General features: G+C 41.5%; 1 protein-coding gene across 4 annotated transcripts in view; it reads right to left on the reverse strand.

The window, feature by feature from the left end:
* LIMCH1 (LIM and calponin homology domains 1) overlaps nucleotides 1-20,642 on the reverse strand; it is a 79,351-nt gene that overhangs the window by 9,338 nt on the left and 49,371 nt on the right. Inside the window, exons 11-20 of one of the 4 annotated variants that reach the window (XM_012724152.1) lie at nucleotides 19,628-19,733; nucleotides 15,177-15,217; nucleotides 12,611-12,691; nucleotides 9,518-9,610; nucleotides 8,535-8,639; nucleotides 7,554-7,681; nucleotides 5,783-5,892; nucleotides 5,181-5,304; nucleotides 2,469-2,546; nucleotides 827-935 (exon numbers count right to left, since the gene is read on the reverse strand). In XM_012724152.1, the coding sequence (XP_012579606.1) occupies nucleotides 827-935; nucleotides 2,469-2,546; nucleotides 5,181-5,304; nucleotides 5,783-5,892; nucleotides 7,554-7,681; nucleotides 8,535-8,639; nucleotides 9,518-9,610; nucleotides 12,611-12,691; nucleotides 15,177-15,217; nucleotides 19,628-19,733 (975 nt within the window). Of the gene's footprint in view, nucleotides 1-826; nucleotides 936-2,468; nucleotides 2,547-5,180; nucleotides 5,305-5,782; nucleotides 5,893-7,553; nucleotides 7,682-8,534; nucleotides 8,640-9,517; nucleotides 9,611-12,610; nucleotides 12,695-15,176; nucleotides 15,218-19,627; nucleotides 19,734-20,642 lie in introns of all 4 variants that reach the window. The other 3 variants (XM_012724151.1, XM_012724154.1, XM_012724153.1) reach the window with 3 other exon arrangements.

Consider the following 20,642-nt stretch of genomic DNA (forward strand, 5'->3'; position numbering starts at 1 on the left):
CAGACATGCAGAGGGTGACAGGCATCACCAGAGACAGAGTGGGGAGCAGAACAGGCAGATCGACGAAGTACACTGCTGAGGGGAGCAGCGGGTGGGTCAGGACAGGTCTGCCGGGCCATGTGGGTCAGCTCCTGAGCAGGCCGGGATTGAACTCATGCGGAAGTGGCTTTAGCTTCCTAGTGCTGTGCTTTAACCCGCTGCGCCACCAGTGGGGGGCGGAGTTGATATTTTCTTAAAGGAGAAAACAGTTCAATAACGAGTGCTAGGAACCACGAAAGGCCATAAGGGTGGAGAAGGATCCACTACAGAGGCAAGTGAGAATCTGGCAGAGCAGGAAACTTCTCAGATAGGATGATATTCAGTCTGGGATTACAGACATAATCATTCAGCAACCCATATTCTGCAACTAGTTAATTGACAGAAAGTCTTCCTTGAGGTCAAAGACTAAAAGCCTTCAACATTAAATCACCGAAGATTGAGAAGCATCGAAGAGATTACATGTCAAATAAACCCACATTGTCCTGAAAGTTCAGCTTCCTTCTAGAATAGATGCTCTTTAGCAACAAAAATTGTTTTATAAAGATACATCTCACAAATCTGATTTTCCTTCTACCCTGATATCCCAGACGGGTGTGTGATAGGGGAGTTCCATTCTGAAGGATGGTGAAGGATGGGCTCCATGTACACGTCTGAGTAATCTGAGGGTTGGAGGGAGAGGTCCTCATAGGAGAAGGCCATCAGGAATTCCAAGAGGTATTTCTAATCCGAGAATGATACCCAAAGACATCAGGCATTGTACTTAGAACGAAGAGAGATGAATACATACCTTAAAGCACTGGATGTGAAAGTAGAGATTGAGGGTCTCAATAATCATGGCCGCTCCTTTCCCCAAAGGAAGCCCACAGGACGAGCATAGCTTCTTCCCACTTATAGACCTGGGTTAAAAAACACGTTATAGTGAAATATTCTGCATAGAATCATTCATCAAACATCAACTTGTAGCTTCATGCAATACATAAATAAAACATGAGTTTTAAAGTGTTTATATCACAAATGAAGTGACATTGACTGAACTGAAAATGGACAGGGAATTAGGCCTCAGATATACATTGCAAACACTTGCTAAACTAAATATACTGGGCCTTCACTTGGTGTTGAATTGTGTGTGTGTGTGCAATTACTTGTTGCATGAAGTTTGTGTTGTAGTCATTCAGCCACAGTGATCAAAGCCTGCAAGTGATTCAGTGTGTTTATCGTATGTTTTCATAGGTCCTAAAAGATAATCAAGTTTGGTTTAATAAAGTTTCAATGCTACTTTAAAATTTTCTATAATTAGTTCTTTGACCCATTAAGGTGTGCATGCATGCATGCATGTACATATATGTGTGTATGTATTGTTTCAAAATAGAGAGGCAATTGAGATATAGTCCAACAGGTACCAGACAGATATGGGACCTAATCCCTGCTCTGTCTCCAGGTTCTGTAACCTGATGTAAAGAACTCACTTTGGGTTTCCTTTCCCTTTTAAAATAAGAGGATTGAACAGATGATGCCTACTACCTTTTCTAGTGCAAACACTGTGATCTGGGACTGACATCGTTTCTGATTTATATCCCCCTGAGTGGCATTGTGCAGAGGGGTACCCCAATTCTGTACCCGGCAGCCCCCTAAACAGTGGGAGCCCCACCAAGCACCCGACACCAGGTGAGAGTACAGGATGGCTGTCCTCTAAGGCAGCTTTCCCACAACTAACATTGGACCACAATGATGTCCCAGAAATTAGTGAAATTACATAAGAAATTTTAAAATATGCAATATCTTTTGGAAATTACTGGGATACAGAGGGACAAAAGAAACAGAAAGGGAGACAAGAGAAAGGAAGGCAGAGTGCCTAAGTGAATGCTATTTATTAGGATTTCCCTCTTATCCAGTAGTTAAATGAAAATTTTAAATTGAAGAAAACCTTTGAGTACTCAGTAATTTGTCTCTCCAGTGAATGGAAACACAGGCAGCTTTTAAGAATGTCATGGCCCCCAATTAATGTCCAGAAGCAATCATTAGAGAGCACGAGTGGGCTAAAAGAGAAGGATGAAATTTCTTTCCTCAGCCCCCGCCTGGCTCCCTGCAAGAGCCATCAGCGGATCTTGCCTAGCAGGACCCAGCCGTCTTGGAGGCCACGGCGCCGACTGAGGAGCCCGGCAAATGTCTGGTGGATTTCATTATTAGATTGCAGGCCCTACACAATGTAATTAAAGCCCTGTGGCCACATCTGCGCCAGTGTCACACACTTGGCTTTTTCTGTTGTGGGTTGATGAATCTGCAGGTGAACAGGTAGTGTGTTTTCTCCTGCCTGTGCATGCGAGTAGGAAGAGGCGAAGGGATGAATTCCTCAGAATCATCTGGCAAGCACTGATTTGGCTGAAATAATGCCCAGAGCAGCCTCAGCAAGGCTTGCTGAGCTCTTGTACCTGTTTGGCGACTGGCCAGGAGGGGTGGGGGAACAAGGGGACAAGTGCCCAGCCTGGTAGTTCTCTCGAGGGCTTTTCCTGTAACGTGGTAAAGGAACCGAAAATTATGACGAGTCAAGAGAAGCCAAGTCAACAAAAACATTTAAATAGGAAACAAAAACTTCCTTGACAATCACATACAAAAAATCAAAGTGTGTCCTACTGGCAATTTTTTTTAAGGGACAGAAGATAGTCATTCTATCTAACAAGGACTGTGTGTGTAGTGGTCATCTATGATCAAAACCAGATCACTGTGGGACAGAAAAGACACAGTATATTTCTAATCTTTATGTTCTGTGCTTGATTATGATGGCAGGGTATGTTAGTCACAGAAAGGATGGATTGGGTGGGACGGGGAAGCAGGGATATGAGAGCCCAGATATAAAGGGTGGAGCCTCAAGGATGTATTTCTCAGTGAGGGGCCTCCTGCCCCTGTATTATGGATGCACACCATGGGGATGATGGTCAAAACAGCAACCACAATGTCATGGGCTCTATAAAGCAGAAGGGCCCAGCAAGAAGCTACCCAGTGGTTTCACTGCCAGGCGTAAGCATCAATTTAAACTCTTGCTGATAAAAATAAATTCTAGGGCCCTCCCTGATGGCGCAGTGGGTTGAAGCACAGCACTGAGAATCTAAAGCCGCTTCCACATGAGTTCGATTCCCGCGTGCCCCGGAGGTGACCACATGGCGTGGCAGACCTCTCCTGGCCCGCCCGCTGCTCCCCTCAGCAGTGTACTTCATGGATCTGCCTGTTCTGTTCTCCACTCTGTCTCTGGTGAAGCCTCTCGCTGCCCCTGAGCCTCTGGCCTGTACCCCAGATCTGTATGCACAAATAAATAAATCTTTAAAAAAAAAAAAAGGCTAGCACACAGAAAAGAATGAAAAAAGAGAAATGCCAACATAGAAGTAGACAGAGATGTGTCCCTTTGTTTTCTATCTGCTTCCAGAACAAAACCCTGTCCACTCAAATCCCCTCCTCAGGCAGAGCTCGCTGGTCTTCTCCCAAATATCACACTTGCTTGTGATACCCAAGTATCACTGCTTTTAAACAAAGGTTGAGAAACACTGCAATAATCAATAATAATGATTATATCTACATAATTTTGTCTTTGAGCATTATCTAATCTTACAGAAATGAAATTAAGATACATGCAAGAGAAAGTGGGGAAATGGTTCAACATTGTATTGAGAAAAAAAAGAAACAAGAAAAATAAGGTAAAATTAAGCTTATGAAACAAATTGATATTTTTATCACCATTCTCAACACCACCTAGAAGTATATAGTACTTACTATTTGTGAGGCACAAAAGCTTATCAAGGGGCAAATATTCCAATTCTCATTTTATACAAGAGGAAACAGAGGAAGAGGAAGATTTAATAACATGTCCAAAGACCTCTACGCAAGTGACAGACAGGTTGTCTGTCTCCAGATAGAGTGAATAGTTAAAGTAAAATGATTATTTTTAAAACTGATTACTAGTATCACTTGGCCAGCAATCATAAATTCTTTGTTCTTGCTATGTTCCCACTTCTCTTTTCCTACAGAAATTCTTCATCCCTGGCCTGTTTATCTTTTTGCAGATAAAACCATAGAAAATCAGTGGGGAGTGCAGAGACCAAGAAGGAGGTCGGAGGAAGGAGGGAGCAGGCCACAGCTTCATTACCATAGTAACAAGCACACCTGCAGGTGGTATGACAGACCTGGGTAAGAGCAAACTTGAAAGAAAGGGGTGTTAGTGCAGTTCCTGGAAATTTTGCTTATTTCTCTGAAATCCTGCTGATGCATCCTTTAGAAATGCCCCTTTGCAGTACCCATAGAAGCCCTGCTTCTCCCTGACTGGGGAGGAGGCCTTAGAGAATAAGTTCCTGTTTCCAATCCTTGGCCAGTGAATAACCCTCTGTTGCTCGAACAGGGATTCAAGCATGGATCCTGGCCTATTCAGGTTAAAAAAATACAGACTTGAACTGACCAGTAACACAAGGAACCACTGGCTGATACAAGATCTTATCTTGGGACCCTGGGGTCCGTGATGTCCTCTACCACCAAGCCCTCAAGAATTTTGGGTAAGTGATTTAACTTCCTTGAGCCTTAATTTCTTCATGTATAAAATTGAACAATAACCCTAGAACGTTATTGGGAGGGTTCAATGACTTAATGTCTGAAAAGAACAGGAGAGATATGTAAACCCTTCCAAACAATGCCCATTCTAGTGCAATGTCTCAAATGTGACAGGAACTCTTAATACTGTTAAACAAATATAAGTGTTGCAATATTAGAAAATAACTTCAGGTAGCCACTGGTAGAGAGCACAAGAGTGAAAGAAAACGTTTTCTTTCTTTCTTTTTTTTAATTGCAAGAACTTTTGCCAATAGGCTCTGAGACAATTTAATTCACTTAAAGACATTTCTAATACAGCAGACCTGCAAATTCTTTCCAATGTGTAGACTTATGGGTTAGAAACATTGCTTCTTTCAAAGGGATACAGTTAGAATAAACATTTACTTGCCAGGAAGATTATTCCTCACTTTCACAAACATTTGTGAGTAAGTGGAGAAAAGATACAAAAAAGCTGCTGACATGTTGCTATCTTATTTTTTTTCATTCTTTCCTTTTCCATCGATACATTCTTAAAAAAAGGAATTCCATCTCCCTCTAAATAGGTCACTTACTTTCGCCTTTCACTCGGAGACTCAATCTGATGGTTCATGCTTCTATCCAGCAGGAGGGTTTTTGGTTTCGCATCTTCTAACGTGTGTGTTGGTGGGGTTGCTATCTGCTGATTCCAGGATGCGTCTGAGGTAAGTAATGAACATAACTTAGTACTTCGTAGTCATCTTTGTGCTTAGCAAGTCATCTTTTCAAAAAAAGATTTATTTTTCTATATTTATGCATATAAGAGCGGGGGTGTTGGCCATAAGGGGAGCAGCTGGCGAGACAGGACAGATCTGCCATGCCATGTGGGTCAGCTCTCTGGCCAGAGCTGGAACTCCAGTGGCTGCCACTAGCTTGAAAGCACTGAGACTTTAACCCCTGCACTAGCAGGGAGGCCCAAGTGCCAAAGTCAGCTGAGGCTCACAGGGGGATCATGGAGACTTGGGGTGCAGGGCAGTGGGGGGTTATTCTCTCTACAGTTTAGCATAAGCCATTAGTTCACAGTGTTTAGCATAAGGCAGAAGAGAAACCTGTAGTCAGCAGGGGTCATAACTCTCTGAAGGTGGGGGGGGCATCTTACAATAATTTAAAGATTGGGGTTGGTGTTCTTCAGGCTTACTCTGAGCTAGCAGTGGGGGGTTCATCTCACAGTGTGCTGCGCCAGCATCTGTATCCAGCTGATGTTCCTGGTGGAATCCTTTTGATATAGGGTTCTCAGAATGAGTTAGGCTGTTAAAACAAATAAATTTATTTGAGATCCGACATAAAAGTAACTGAACGGAACTTAGTTGATTCTGTCCCTTAGGGCATGGAAGTACAAAACAGAATCTAAAAAAAGAAATGGGAGTAACTCAATATTTAGTTTATTCTTTTTAATTTTAAAGTCAATTTAAAATACTATAGAATAGTCCACATTGCTACTGTCCATTAATTTAACAAGCTTGAGAAACCATCCTTTCTGATGTCCTTCCCATCTTCCTGTCCATAAAACTCTTCGTTTTAATAATTTCAGTGCATGCCAGAGCTAACTGGAGCCTCCCTCATTTTCAGAAAAGAGGATTTACTGCAGATATCACTCTGGTCACAGTGGTCTCTGGGGAGCTACAGGCGTCTTGGTGAATGTGGTGTGGTGGCTTACGTTGAAGAGGTGTGAGGCAATACTCATCTAGTGTGGGAAGCCAAAGTCACCACTATTTAACAAACAGAGAACCCTTAGGACACATGGGATATTTGCAACCAATGTTAATTCACTCTCGGTGGCTTCCAGGTGCAAAGGTAAGAGCTGGAAGAGATACAACAAAACTTCTTTCAACAGCAGGAATTATGTGGATCAACATTATTTAATTATTCCTGATTCATGTGGTTTTCATTGCACAGAACTGGAACATCCCTTTCAATAATGTTAGCGGGAAATAGATGTGCAGCTCCCAGGGCTTGGGGCTGACTGCGTGGGGAGCCCAAGAGCCTATGGACTACAGCATCCTCAGGCTTCCAGCCCAAGAACACAGAGAATTCTCAGCCAATTTCCAAGAAGAGCTCAGTTCTTGTGAATCTTGCAAAATGGACAGTCTTTGAAACTGATATGAGGTAGCCTTTCATGTCTTCAGGTCTTTCAGAGGATGTTGTGTGTGTGTGTGTGTGTGTGTGTGGTATGTGCATGTGTATGCAAGCACATTTACACACAAGGGCCGGTATCTAGCTGGTATTCCAGAGCCCTGAGGCAAACTTCTGTCTCATAATGAACTTGCAGTGGTCAAACACTGCTGCCACCTGGGTTCCTGCAGGTCCTTTCTGGGTTAAGTACAGGATGGCAGCAATAAGCTCACTAAAGCCAATGGCAACAACCACATTCCTAGCTAGTTCTAAATGCTCCAAGGGGTTTGGATGGCCTGTTAAGCCTTTTGGTACAACATACAATGGGTGGGGTGGTTACCCATAACTGATTCACACATTGACTACCTTTTATCTTAGCACCCAGAGTAAACATGGCTGCTCACACTTCAGACAATGCAAATAGCAAAGTACAAGTCTACAATAGGTGGCATTTCAGGGCTTCATTCCAATCTCCCTCCCTCCAGCCACTGCAGGTAAGTGCTATTTATTTAAGTTTGGGGTTCTGAATTAACAGTATGCTCCTTTGATGAGCTATACTGTCTCCCCTTATTTATAAAAGGCTTTGCTTATTTAAAAAGCAGGCTATTTATATTCAATGGCACAAGGACACTGACTTCAGAGCTATCAGAATGTGTTCAAGCAATATGTAATGTATTACTGGAACGATCATTTCAAAGCTGAATATGACGTGCATTAGCAATAGGTACCCTTTGTGGGAGTGAAGGGGCAGAGCCCAGCTTTGCTCATTTAGATCAACTGACTGGCACGGCTCATACCCATCTCTTTCCTCCAGTAGATCGCACTCCCTTGTCTTCAGCAATACATCATTACTGTCTCTCTGGAATGGTTTCTTCTGCCTTGTCTCTTGTCCTTCCTCTCGACAGTTTTCCAAGTCCATCTTATTCTAATGGAGAAGAAAGGATAATCTTGGATACATTTTTAAACACCCTGCATAACATGTGTCTCTGGCCAGTGGGTATTTGAAGTATGGTTTCAATCACACTGTCTACAATTTAAGAAAAGTTCTCCCAATGAACTGAATAATAAACATTTTCCATTGATTGGAAAGAAATTTGTAATATGGATCTCTCTCAAAAGGTATCATCTGAGAGGGTTGGTTTTATTTTCCAAAGTAAAAGTCACAAGATTACTCATTTCAGGACAAATCACTTTTCATGCAGACTTGACAACTGCAGATTATGAACTATTCAGGTGTGTAGGACCTGTCCAGTGCCTCTATGAATTGTTGTGTGTGTGTGCGTGGCGGGGGGGGGGGGTCTGGGGTGAGGGGGTGGTGGTAGAGGAAGATTAGCCGTCTGGGCACTCTCCAGTCCTTGAAAATGGATTAAAGTTAATATTTAATACATAGGTTGGATGATAATAATAGGTTGGAAGCAACTTCCACGGAAGGTGACCAATGGCTGCTGTGAAGGAATGTTTAATAGAGCAGAATAACTGTAGAGTGAGGGAATGACGGACAGTAAGAAGGACATTCCAGCACATGGTTTCACTAATAAGGATTTTGCCAGCCTGGAGGTGCAGATCTGGCCTAAGTTATGACTTAACTGCTCCTCTGAATGTGGCTCGAGGTTCTCACCACAACATGGCTGGTGCCACGGGGCATAGTGGTCACACAGTACCTGACATGATCCCAGGGAAACTGTCAGTCCTGGATTTACATAGAAGACTTGGTCTGTGGTTTTGTCTTCTACTTAGGTTTATTTGTTTTACAAGTTGTGTTTAACCTATGAGCTCACCACTGCTCCACTGGCTTCCGTCATAGAGGAGGATGTAGACAGTTGGTCTGCAGAACTTGACGAAATAGTGAATGGAACTACGGTGTCTTCAATTATCTTACGTTCCTAAGGAGACAGGCAGGAATGAATGGAAGGGAATAAAGTGAAAAGTCACATTTGTTCAAGAGAAAAATTTCACCAAGGACCGTTAGAAAAAAGCATCAGAATATATGCAAACAAACAAGGCATTAAAAATGTCTTATTTTCTAAAAGTATGTTAATCAGATTACACGTTCTGTGGGCAACAATTTAGACATTAGCATTTAATTTAGAAAAACAGAGTATTTGTAAATTCATTAGTTAGTGAAATTTAAGGAGCCTAATCAGAAATGCTATGAGGGATCTGATTAGGCACAAAAATTATTGTGGATGACAAAATTCACAACAATATTAGTCATCAGTAGATTTCAGATAATATACATAAAACGTAGTTTGCTTCAAATTCTCAAATGTGGTCTAGCTTGTTCATCAAAAAAAAACCAAACAAAAAATAAAAACTGAGGCAAACAAAACAAAATTCTCTCCAAATCTCTTTAGTACCATAAAGTGAATGCAACAGTAAGGATTCATTTAGCCTCGGTAGCAAAATAATCCTTATAAACAAATAATTCCTTAACAGCTACCAAAGGAGCTTGCCACAAGCAGACATACAAAAATAAATACTTCCATGTTTCCTCTTTAAGATCAATCAAGAATCCAACTCTGACTAGAGAACAGATACAGCTATATTGTCTCCATCCACACTGTGGGAGTCATGGAACTCGAGGGAACTGTGGTCTCTTAAAGCCTATAGGATTTGGCTTTCTGAAGAGTTTGATAGGGCTCTGCTGTAGGTAAAAGAATCAGACACAGCCATACACGTACATACATGTACCCAGACACAAAAGGTGTTACTAGGCATGAATTAGGACTACAGGTTAAATCCCTTCTTGGACATTTCCTACCTCCTCATAGTATCTTCGTTCTTCCTCTTCCACCTCTTTCTGAGCCTTTTCCCACTCTTCTTTCAGTTTGTCCTGCTCCTTCTGGTATCTCTCCTGTTATGGAATGCCCATAGATTGTTCTGAATTGACCATTGTGTACATTATAGGGGTTGGGGTATTTCCCCCCTCTAAATTGCAATGTACATATGTTGCTACACTCCCTCTGGTAACATTCTGAAACTAATAGATTCATGCAATAAAAGGGGATACTATCTTGTGGCATTCAAACATTAGGCACAAAAAGATCCAACTGTGAGCAGTATTTTCTGCTGTTCATGTTGTATTGTTCTTCAGGTAAATGAGTAGACATTTGTTTATGGGGACATAAAAGATAGAGATATATAAAGGTTCTAAAATCTTCCTTGACTTGGGTTTTGTTCTAGGAGGGTGGTGAAGCCAATTGCTTGCTTTTACTAGGTCCTGTTGAGATGAATTTTGTCATTCTGCTAATAGAAAATTTTGCTGCTAGGAGAGAGGTTAATAAAAGATTAAAAATTTGATAGGCTTACAAGACAGACAGTGTTAAGAAGGTCCAAAGTGGATAAGATGATAATTAGCTCTATAACTACTCTTTGCTCGTAGCCATTTCTACAAAATGGAATCTTCCCAGCTTTAAATAACTTTTGAATTAAAAGTAGCTTTTACACAGCCCATTAGAGGTTTCAATATCAGAACTGTCATTCTTGTTTTCAGAAATAATACAACACTACTCACCACTTCTGGGTGAAAATATAAAATACTCTGAATAAAGATGGCTTGAAAAGTGTGAGGGACTCCTGACAGCTGACTAGCAGAGACGAATAAATGGAGATTAACATTAATGCTTAAAATGAGAACTGATATCTTGGATGCCTTGGGAACAGCATCCTCCATAACAGAGACAAAGGAATCACTGAAACACACTGCACACCGTCACATATTTTAGGCTGATGATTGTTCGTCCTCTGGCTGAGTTCTAAACAAGTCTGTGGTCCCAGCTTCACTAGGGAGATGCTGAGATTTTCCAGGGAATACCTGTTATGTCATTATCTTAGTATGGCTTTATTGTAGCTATCTGAAGCCTGATATTTTTAATCCTCTGGCAAAACCATTGCTGGTCAACTCCTTGCAGGTTTTTAACTCCAGATAAAAAACTGTTATCAAAACTAGTCACATAGTTTTAAAAAGGACTTCCAGGACTTTTCAGAGTTGGGGAAACAGAATCTAAGATTATACAAAAGCTAAAAATAAGCAAAGCTTCTTAGGCTTATAGATTCCTTCTGCAAGAAGATGAACAGATGATGTAGGTAACATCATCTGCTTGATCTGTACCACACATACCACACACAGGCACAATATTATACACAGAACACACACCAACATCCACACACGGACACAAGACAGCACACAGTACACAGTACACAAGACAACACACAGTACACAGACACTCACCCACCTACAGTCATAATACAACACATAGCACACACAGAAACATACCACACACAGACACAAACACATGAAACACACGTAACACACAAATACAATGCAACACAGATTCATGCAAAAACACACACACATGCACAATGTATACAACGTAAACACAACACACAATACATAACACACAACACACAATACATAACACACAGACACATGCAATTCAAAGATGTGCACACAACATGGACACACACAGCATATGGACACAGACAATGTAAACAGAATATACATGGGCATACAGAGCACACAACACATACAAACACACACACACACACACACACACACACACCTCCTCCCAAACAGCTGGGCCCCAAAGCCCATAACCCAGGATGCCACACTAGGTAACAACATGGCGCAGCAGCCACAAGCCACCTACCCACTCCCCATGGCCACCTTCAGAGTGTCAGGACACATTGTTGCAAAGGGGGCAACTTGTCTGTCTCCTCCACTCCCTGGAATTTCTGACTGGTGGCCAATCACCATATGGCTGAGGAGTGGGCACCTCATTTCATTTCCAAGCGAATAGCAAAATGGCCAAGGCTGATCTGAGATAGCTCTGGAATGTTGCTGAATCCAGCTCTTACTGAAATTTAGTATTGACATCTGTCCCTCTGCAACTTTGAAAAGAGCCACACTGAACCAGAAGACCTAAGACCACACTGCAATGGATTAACTGTCAACACTGACTCCTGCTCCCTGCTCTTGGGAACTAAACTAAAGGGGTTAGAAGAAAAAGATAAGAAAAAAATAAGTAAAATAAATGTACATCAATTATTTGCATTTACACTGCTGCAGAAAGTCATGAACGGTAATGTGATCTAACATTCCTTTTCGTTCTGATGTTTTTGGTAAAATCACTGCTATTGAAACTATAGTAAAAAAGAACATGAGTTTTAGGGTCCTCCACATTTAGATTGAAGTCTGCCTCCACATTTATTATGTGACTGTGGACAATGAATTTAAGCTCCGTGGGCCTTAGTTTCTTGAATTGCAAGCCAGGCCTAACGACACAGACACAGAACTTGGAAGAGTTGTTTGAACATTAAATTAGATAAAATATGTTCAGGTCCTGGCATGTGGCAAGACCCCAACATATATATCAGTTTCCAAGGTTACTTTTCTGAAGCCCTATTACTCCACAAAACTGCTATGAAACAAGTAGAAACATTTACACCCCGGATTCTCCTAGAACTGAAAATCTGCAGATTTTACTCAAGGATGGACTCATATGTATGCTAAATAGCTTCTTGATAATCCATTCCCACTGCTATTTGAACTGGAATTTGACTGTTAAGGAAGTGACAAATGGGAGGCGACCTTTTATCATTAATACTTGGAGCTTTTTAAGTGGCAGGCACTTTTTCATGTTCATCAGTATAACCTTTGGCAGAAGAAATTAGACACAGAAGAAGTTTCTTCTCTGTCCAGAAGAAATTTGACACAGACTGAACTGATTTAGGCTCGCTGACTTCTGAGAAGAACCTGACCCCACTGCTTGTGCTAAAGTTGTACCCGGCAAAGAGAAGTTAAGAAAGCATTGCCTAAAAGAAACCACCACCACAACCCACAAACAAGTCCTACCTGCAGTAAACGTTCTTGCTCCTGTTGCCATTTCTCCTGTCTCCTGCGCTCCTCTTCCGGGTCCCACGCCCAGAACTTAAACTGCTTAGGGAAAAAGCACAACCCATGATCGGAATCGAGCCACGTGCCCTGGGCTGTGTCCCCAGGGCAGACGACACAATTAGCTTGTGGCAGGCAGCCGGAGGACAAGCAGAAGCAGAAGCCTTCACAAACCAGGGGCCCTCCACTGGCAGAAATCATTTTTTAATCTTAGTTTCTCTTTGGTTAACTTCCAAGATGCTGGTGTGATTCTGCGAACCTTTTTAGGGTTAATAAAAACATGAAGTAATTGGGCGCTGGCATGGGACAGCTTTTGCTTCATTTCTCTTGGAAGTGATTTCCTGAGTGCTTTTGTGCTCCTGACCCGTAAGAGATTCATTTTGCATATGGATCCTGGGTCATATGGATGCAAATGGCATTGATTATTTCAGCATAACTGCATTTTGTAAGAAGTAGTGTTTGCTGCGCTACAGAAACAATCTTTTATACGGCTGTAGCTTTTCCACACCAGCTTGCCCTAAAGCAGGTTATGGAACTCACCAGTGCCCACCTGCATCACCTGTGATCCAGACAAGAGGGTGTCTCTGCTTTTGGGTCCACATAGTGAACACTCAAACCCAAAGACTGTCTTTTGAAAAGGAATTTTGTGAGTTTGGGGATGAAGTGAGTGAATGCGGGAGATGGGAGAAAGATGTATGAACCGAAACAGGTACCCAAGTCATAGAACATGGGATTGAGAGGATGGGATGGGGGAAGAGAAAACCTGGCCTGTCCTTAGGATGCCAGCAAAGAGGGGCTGCTGTGTTTATAACAGCTCCCCCATCACATGGTATAGGTGCTAAGGAAGCCAGGTTCCCCAATGACTGTGCATTCTTCTTCTCTTCTGCTCTGATAGAGTAGTTTTTGGGGGGACACAGAATTTTTTGGTGATCTTAAAAGAAAAAAATAAGATGAAGGAGTTAGGGAGGAGGAGAGTCTGTGGCAGGCAGCAACTTCCTATCTGACTGCCTGGGAAGCTGGAAGGTCAGTCTTCTCCAAGGGGTCAATGCACCTGCTACTGCCCAATATACCCCGGTCAGCCTAACCACCCCCTGCCCTCCCCCCAACAGATTCACACTCCCTCTCAGGTGTACAATGTCTGGGCAGGCCCCAGGGAGCAGTCCAGACTGGGAATGTGCACCTCACTATTAATTTATAGGTTATACTACTGTGACTATTTACTCCTACATTTAATATATTAAAATACATGAAGTGTGGGCCTCAGGACTCCTTGCTATCTATAGTTTCTGTAAATGATTGGGAGGCCCACAGAAAGTTAAAGAGGGGGGGAACACCAGGTAAGGATAAGTACTTCCTGTATGTCACTCCTGGGTTTGCACTGCACATGTGTCTTGGGGGTTCCCTTCCTCCCCACACCTGCCCCGGGGATATAGAATAATTAGATACTGTTGTTCTCATATAAGTTAAATTGGGAATCAGTGGGTTATATGTTGTATTCTTAGATCTGTGCCCCAAATGTCAGCTTTGGGGTCCTTCTGTATGTCCCCATCCCCTGGGTGTTCTCAGCTTCCCAGAAAGGTCTGCATGCCTGGTATTGCTCAGCATGGAGGTCCCACAATGACCCATGTTCTGCAAAGTGGCTGGAGATATTGAGGGTTATGTGACAAATCATGAAGTTTCCTTCTCTATTCTGCATAGGTACTTGGGAATTCTTAGAGTAAGATGATTTACTCATAGATAAGCTCTAGTACCAGTTATGGGGGACCCCTGAGGTTAGCCATTTGGGAGGATCTATGTACCAGGCATGGTGCTAGAGGTGTCCATAATTACTCTGATTAAAGCTCTCAACATTCTGAAAGGAAGGTGTTATCTCACATACAATCCAGGAAGATGAAGCTCAGAGAAGTTGTATGATGCCTTCAGTCATATGGTCAATAAATTTGGAATCAAAGGTGCAACAGTGATTATGAGACTATATCTAAGGGACTTGGAAACTTCGGAGGATGAACTGGAAACAATTTAGACTGCTCAATATAATTTGGCAGCAAAGAGTTTCAAAGCATTGTGGGTCCTGACATTTTACTTAGCAAATACTTAAAAAAATTCATTGCAATAAAATTTGAAAAAAGAAAAGGCAGCTCATACTTTTCCAGGTACTGACGGGTGAGAAAGGGTGCAAACTCTAGGGTCCAGCCTGAGGTCTGCTGTCAACAGCACCCTGTTGAATATCATCCTCATTAAAAAAAAAAAATGTTTTGACTGCCTTGGAAGTTGCATATTTTAATTCTTATTTCTATTGTCACATTGATTTTAGTTGGTTCTTTCAGAGTGAGATGGCATTTGTTTCCATGAGTAGTAACAATTCTGCTCTAGGATAACTGTGACTTTCTTCATAACTCACCTGACAGGAGCAGAGGAGACTCCTGATGACTCTTCTACATCAGTGTTTATGGAGCACATTTTTGGTTGAACCCCATATTGATTAAAATCTATATGCATGAGCTTATTCCTTAACTAAGTTACTTACAGGTGTACTTGCCGGTGACTTTTCATTGCTTGGAGACTCCACTGTATAGGAAGAAGATAAAAAAGATCATGATGTGAGTCACGTCTGACTGTCTTTTTCTTTGATCCTCAGTTGAATGTGGTTCCTATGTCAGTTTCAAATCAATTTTTATTGTAAGCCAAGAGTCTTAAAAAATAATAATAAAGCACACCCCTGAAGCAGTTGGCACCCATCACCAAAAGAACTTATGGCCACTGTCAAAGATCAATCCCATCAGTTAGCACCAGGTTCTAGGCTATAAGCAGTAAAACTACCCCATGGGAGTGCTGGTTTTAATTCACCTTGCACACTGGCTAGAATGACCAGTTCCCTCTCTGTCCAACAGGGAGAAGTGCCATAAGGAGAGAGGCCGATGGCATCCAGAGTGACACAGTTAACAAAAGAACTATTACCAATTCCTGGTAAATTCTCCTCACCTTTGCTTTTTTCTTTAAAAAAGAACAATGAAGAAAGATGCGAATATTATTTCTTTGGATTTTCAAAATCACAGTAAAATTCTGTGAATTTCATCCCACCTGATTTTAGAGTAATTGGCACTATTATCAAAGAACTAGCTCTTTGCTAACTGTGTGTCAGAGACAAGCACCTCCCCCTTCACCCCCGAAATCGGAAATGAAGAAAAATACCAGATGTCAGTGGTTGCCCCCAACATGGAGTTTTGCACAAAAGAAATACAGCTACCCAGTATATGTTTTTACCTGACTGGAAGAAAAACTGGGAACGTCGCCAAGAGTTCTGAACTCTAAGCGGAACACTGGCAGTGCCAGGCGACTCTAGATCAGATGGCAGAACAGAACAAACAGAAAACCATGAACACAGGGGTGAGAACAGAACCCTGCTCCCAAGGATGAAAGGAGCACTGATATCGTCAATCTGAGAATCAAGAGCAAAGAACCTGAAGTACCAAAGGTCTCAATGGAACGTAAAAACCTGAAGGACATGGACGAAGTCAACAGACATGGACAGTGGCCACTGTTCTATGTCGCTGGTGTTTCCCTGGCTCATGCTTAAAAGGGATACTGTGAAAATGTTAAATGTCAAAAGGACAGGATGATACTCTATGCAAGATCAAAGTTGGAGTTGACAATCGTTCTACCTAGCCCTGGGAAAGCATACACAGAGATGAGCCCATCTGGTATGTTGTATGCTCTGTAAAGGCTTTGTGGGGAAGTCTGTGTACAAGTTATACATGGCTGCAACCAAAGCAAGCATCTATGCCTGGTACAAGGTGCAGGGCAGAGACTCCCAGCAAGTGTTTGCATTCTTTAGTTCTGTGCTGAACTGTCTCATCATTCTCAATACACATTTTAAAAATGTGCACATATTTTCCTGGAACATCAGTGTGAGATTTAAAATGGTAGGGAGACAGTTGGGGAAAAGAAATGCATCACCTTTAAGTGTTTTATGAATGTTTTCAGAGTACTTAATGACTACTTATTAGCAATACCATGAAGGCTCACCAGCTGATCTTCACTGGCTTGTGAGATCAGTTGATAAGCAGATGACTTTATAGAAATGGGGTAGATACCACTTTCTGGGGGAAGAGAATAGTCAATATGGCTCCAGGATTTGTGATCCTCTCTCTATAGCTACTTTGGATTGCCGTGTGATCTCATTTAATATGGAACTTTCTGTAGTCCTAACAAGTATTGCTAATATTTCCATACCTACTGCATGGGTCTCTGGTGCACAGTTTAAGCACATACCAGGCAGAAGTTTCAGAGTCTGGTTCCCAGATCTGCAGCAACAGCATCAGCTTTGGGAATGTGTTAGAAATCATATACACTGGTCCTCCCTAGTGGCGCAACAGGTTAGGACGCAGCGCTGCAAGCTAATCGCAGTTGCTTCAGTGTGTTCCATCCCCACCCTGGAGGTGACCCACATGGCTGGCAGACCACTCTTCATTAGCCTGCTGCTCCCCTCAGCAGTATACTTTGTCCATCTGCCTGTTCTGCTCCCCACTCTGTCTCTGGTGAATCCTCTCACCGCCCCTGCACCTCTGGCCTGCATCCCAGTTCTGTATGAATGAATAAATAAATCTTTAAAAAAAAAATCACATACACTGCCCCCCCCCCCGAGACTGCCTTAGTCAGACACTACAGGGGTAGGGCCAGGGTCTTTGATTACCTGATTCTGCTGGTGATGTTGGCATGTACCCAGGTTTAAAACTACTGCTTCAAGCTCTATCTCTACAATATAAGCATTTAGGAAGCACTGGAGAATAGTTTATTTCTCACTGGCATCTTGTTCTATACTTCCATGCTAATTGTGACTATTCTCTAACTACCAGATTATGCTATTAGTGGTTATACCGGGCCAGATATTGAGTTACAAATGCTTTTTTTTATTATCTCATTTAATTTTATCTCTTCAATATTTCAATGAGGCTGTGTCTATTAATATTTCCAGTTTATAGATGATGATTAGGAATTAGGGAGAACTTGGTGGCAAAAAAGCTAAGAATTAATCAAACAAGAACTCGAGCCCAAAGCGCGAGTCTTGTCTCCCGAGTGTGCAGCTGTGTTCACAGGCTCTACGAGCCAGGCAAGAGAATGGACAAGTGTTCTCCAAATGTAATTCTATCTTGAAGAGTAAGTTCTGAAATGTCACAGTGCTACTAAGTTTTCTCTCAGTCATTTAGTTTGGATACAACTAGATTCCCTTAGATTCAACAGCGTATGTTATAAAACTGAAATGGCTTATAACAGATAATGGAAAGTATATATCTATGACAATCAAACTTATTAATAGGACTTAGAATACCTATTTCCTCTCTGCTACTGATTCTACACAATTACAAAGTGATAGAAATAGGGCAGATATTAAATTTGTCTCACTATGGCCAATCGCTGGCCTACTTATGAGACTTTATTTTTGTCAGTTCCCTCTAGGAATGCACAGGCTGATGACTTAAGGCAAATGCCTTGAAGACAGCATTGAGCCAATTTCCACATTAAAAATGAGTGATCATTAGTGTATATTCCAATTAATTCTCGCCAAGTACTTCCTATGACATAGATAGGGCCCAACTCATCTCCCAGATATCAGCAAAGGCTAATGAAGCCAACTCAGTTTCTGCTTAGGGGCCCTAAGGAGCCGTTCTTGAGGGAAAATTAAAAATAAATCCCCAGTCATAATGAACTTGTACCATCCCTCTTTGTTCTAGGCGATCAATCAAATCTATAAGATATATTAGGGAAAATACTTTTGAAAAAGTAAACCAGGGCCTTCCCTGATGGCACAGCAGGTTAAAGCACAGCACTAAGAAGCTAAAGTCACTTCAGCATGAGTTTGATCCCCGCCTGCCCCGGAGGAGATCCACATGGTGTGGCAGACCTCTCCTGACCCGCCCGCTGCTCCCCTCAGCAGTGTACCTCATCACTCTGCCTGTTCCACTCTCCACTGTCTCTGGTGAATCCTCTCACCACCCCTGCACCTCTGGCCTGTACCCCAGTTCTGTATGCACAAATAAATAAATCTTAAAAAAAAAAAGGTAAACCAAGAAACCTTAAAGCTATAGTCTCCTGGCCCCTCCCTGTTTTCACATCTAGAGAGAATTTACACCAGTAAAGTCCAGTTTACAGAGCGGTTTCCAGGAGTCACAGACATGAGGATCCTTTCTGGTGGGGTGGGCACCTGGGTTTTCCATCCAAATAAAGGGACCCAGTTGGGCTCTTAAAGGGTAATGGGGTGAATTCACAAACCTGTGCATGAGCTGAAAGTATTGGGGAGTTCGCTGCAGTTAATGCTCAAGACATCCACAGACCCTAAATTCCTATATTTTCAGAGATACCCTTTCCCATTTGATGTCAAACACATTGAAACATGCCCTCAGCATACATATAACATATATTATTGCTGTAAAGAATTTTTGGAAGGATTGAAGTTTAGGGTTGTGAGTAACGTGTTTAATCTCTGATAGTGATTTCTTGGAAATTATCTGCATACCCATGAATTATTATGGCGTAAGAAAATCTGATTTTCTCCCAAAATCATTGTCAAAATAAATGAATATTTTATGAAGACCATATTTGACAATAAGTGAAATTGACATACACTAAGCTGATAATATTTTAATTAAAATTGTTGATTTTCTTATTGTGTAATTTTTTTTTTTTACAGAATTTTGGAGCCAATAAGATATATTTTTTTTCAATAAGATATTTTAAAGTTATCAAATACTGTGAAGGTCTTGTTTTCGCTAAGGGTATATGGCTGCAAAGTGGTCTTGGCAGCTGGGGTTCCTGGCTTGGCCAAATAGAGAATGCAGAGCAGATTTGTGTTCTGGCAACACCCTCGCTAAAGTTGTATCAACATAAGGGAAGTAACCTTCCTTTGAAATAAGGAACATTTACTAAGTATGGGCTCAACAGAATGTGCAGAATTAAAATAAAACGTTTCCTTCTTTTTACCTTGAGAATTGAGATTTGGCAAATGTAATTGGTTGTTTTCAGGTATGTTGTCCAGAAATGGAAATGTCAGTGTTGCTTCTGGTTCTGGAGATTTTGGCTTTGCCACCTGGATCGTGAGCAAGAGACAGAAAAATTACAAATATTGTTCATCAATAAATGCACAGGTAAAATAAACTTTAACTTATAAATGGAAAATTTTCCCCATCCCACAACCCCCTTTCCTGCTTTTCTACATTAATAGTGAGCAACTTTTCAGAAAAATCTATTGTATAAAATTTTGATAATCACTTTCTTCTAAATTCCAAAGATAATATTCAACCTTTAGAATTACACATCACTTTTATTTTCTTATGGGTCAGTCACACATTGTCAGGTTGATATTATGCCATACTGAATTTGTAACATCTGGAAATAAGATGCTGCACATAAGACTTAAAAAAATTTACTACATGAGTGTTAATATTAAAGTAATACCACTTTCTAGCCTATTCTTGAGATACTACGCAGCCTCCCACAAACATGCAAAGCATATTAAAGACAATACACTTTTCCTAGTGACAAGGAAGCATTATTATAAGTATCCACGATCAAGCAGGGTCGGGCAATGAGTCCTTAGGGGATTTTTGAAGCACGTTCATCTCTTTGTCCTCATGGTAGATGGTGCAGGCTCTACAAATTCCTGCTTTAAAAATACATATTTTTCTTTATTATTGCTATTTAATTTTATTTTGTTTTTCTCCAATCAGAATGGCCTTGGGTAGAAGAAACCTCCTTCCAAGTTGTTACTTTTACTCAACTGGTATCTGATTTTCTCCCAAAATCATTGTCAAAATAAATGACTGGTATCAAACTGTCTAAATCAAGACACAAAAATTCTGGACAAAGGTCTGAATGGGGAGCATGGCGGTATCCCTTCATGTGCTCATAGACTCTCTCTGATTCCCTCTGGTTGGTGGCTGTGATGCGGCACATTAATTTCATAGTCCAGGAGCACTTTGTTTTCATCATAAGCAGG

The sequence above is a fragment of the Condylura cristata genome, unplaced genomic scaffold (assembly GCF_000260355.1).
Source record: "Condylura cristata isolate star-nosed mole 26May11 unplaced genomic scaffold, ConCri1.0 scaffold00012, whole genome shotgun sequence".
NCBI lineage: Eukaryota > Metazoa > Chordata > Mammalia > Eulipotyphla > Talpidae > Condylura > Condylura cristata.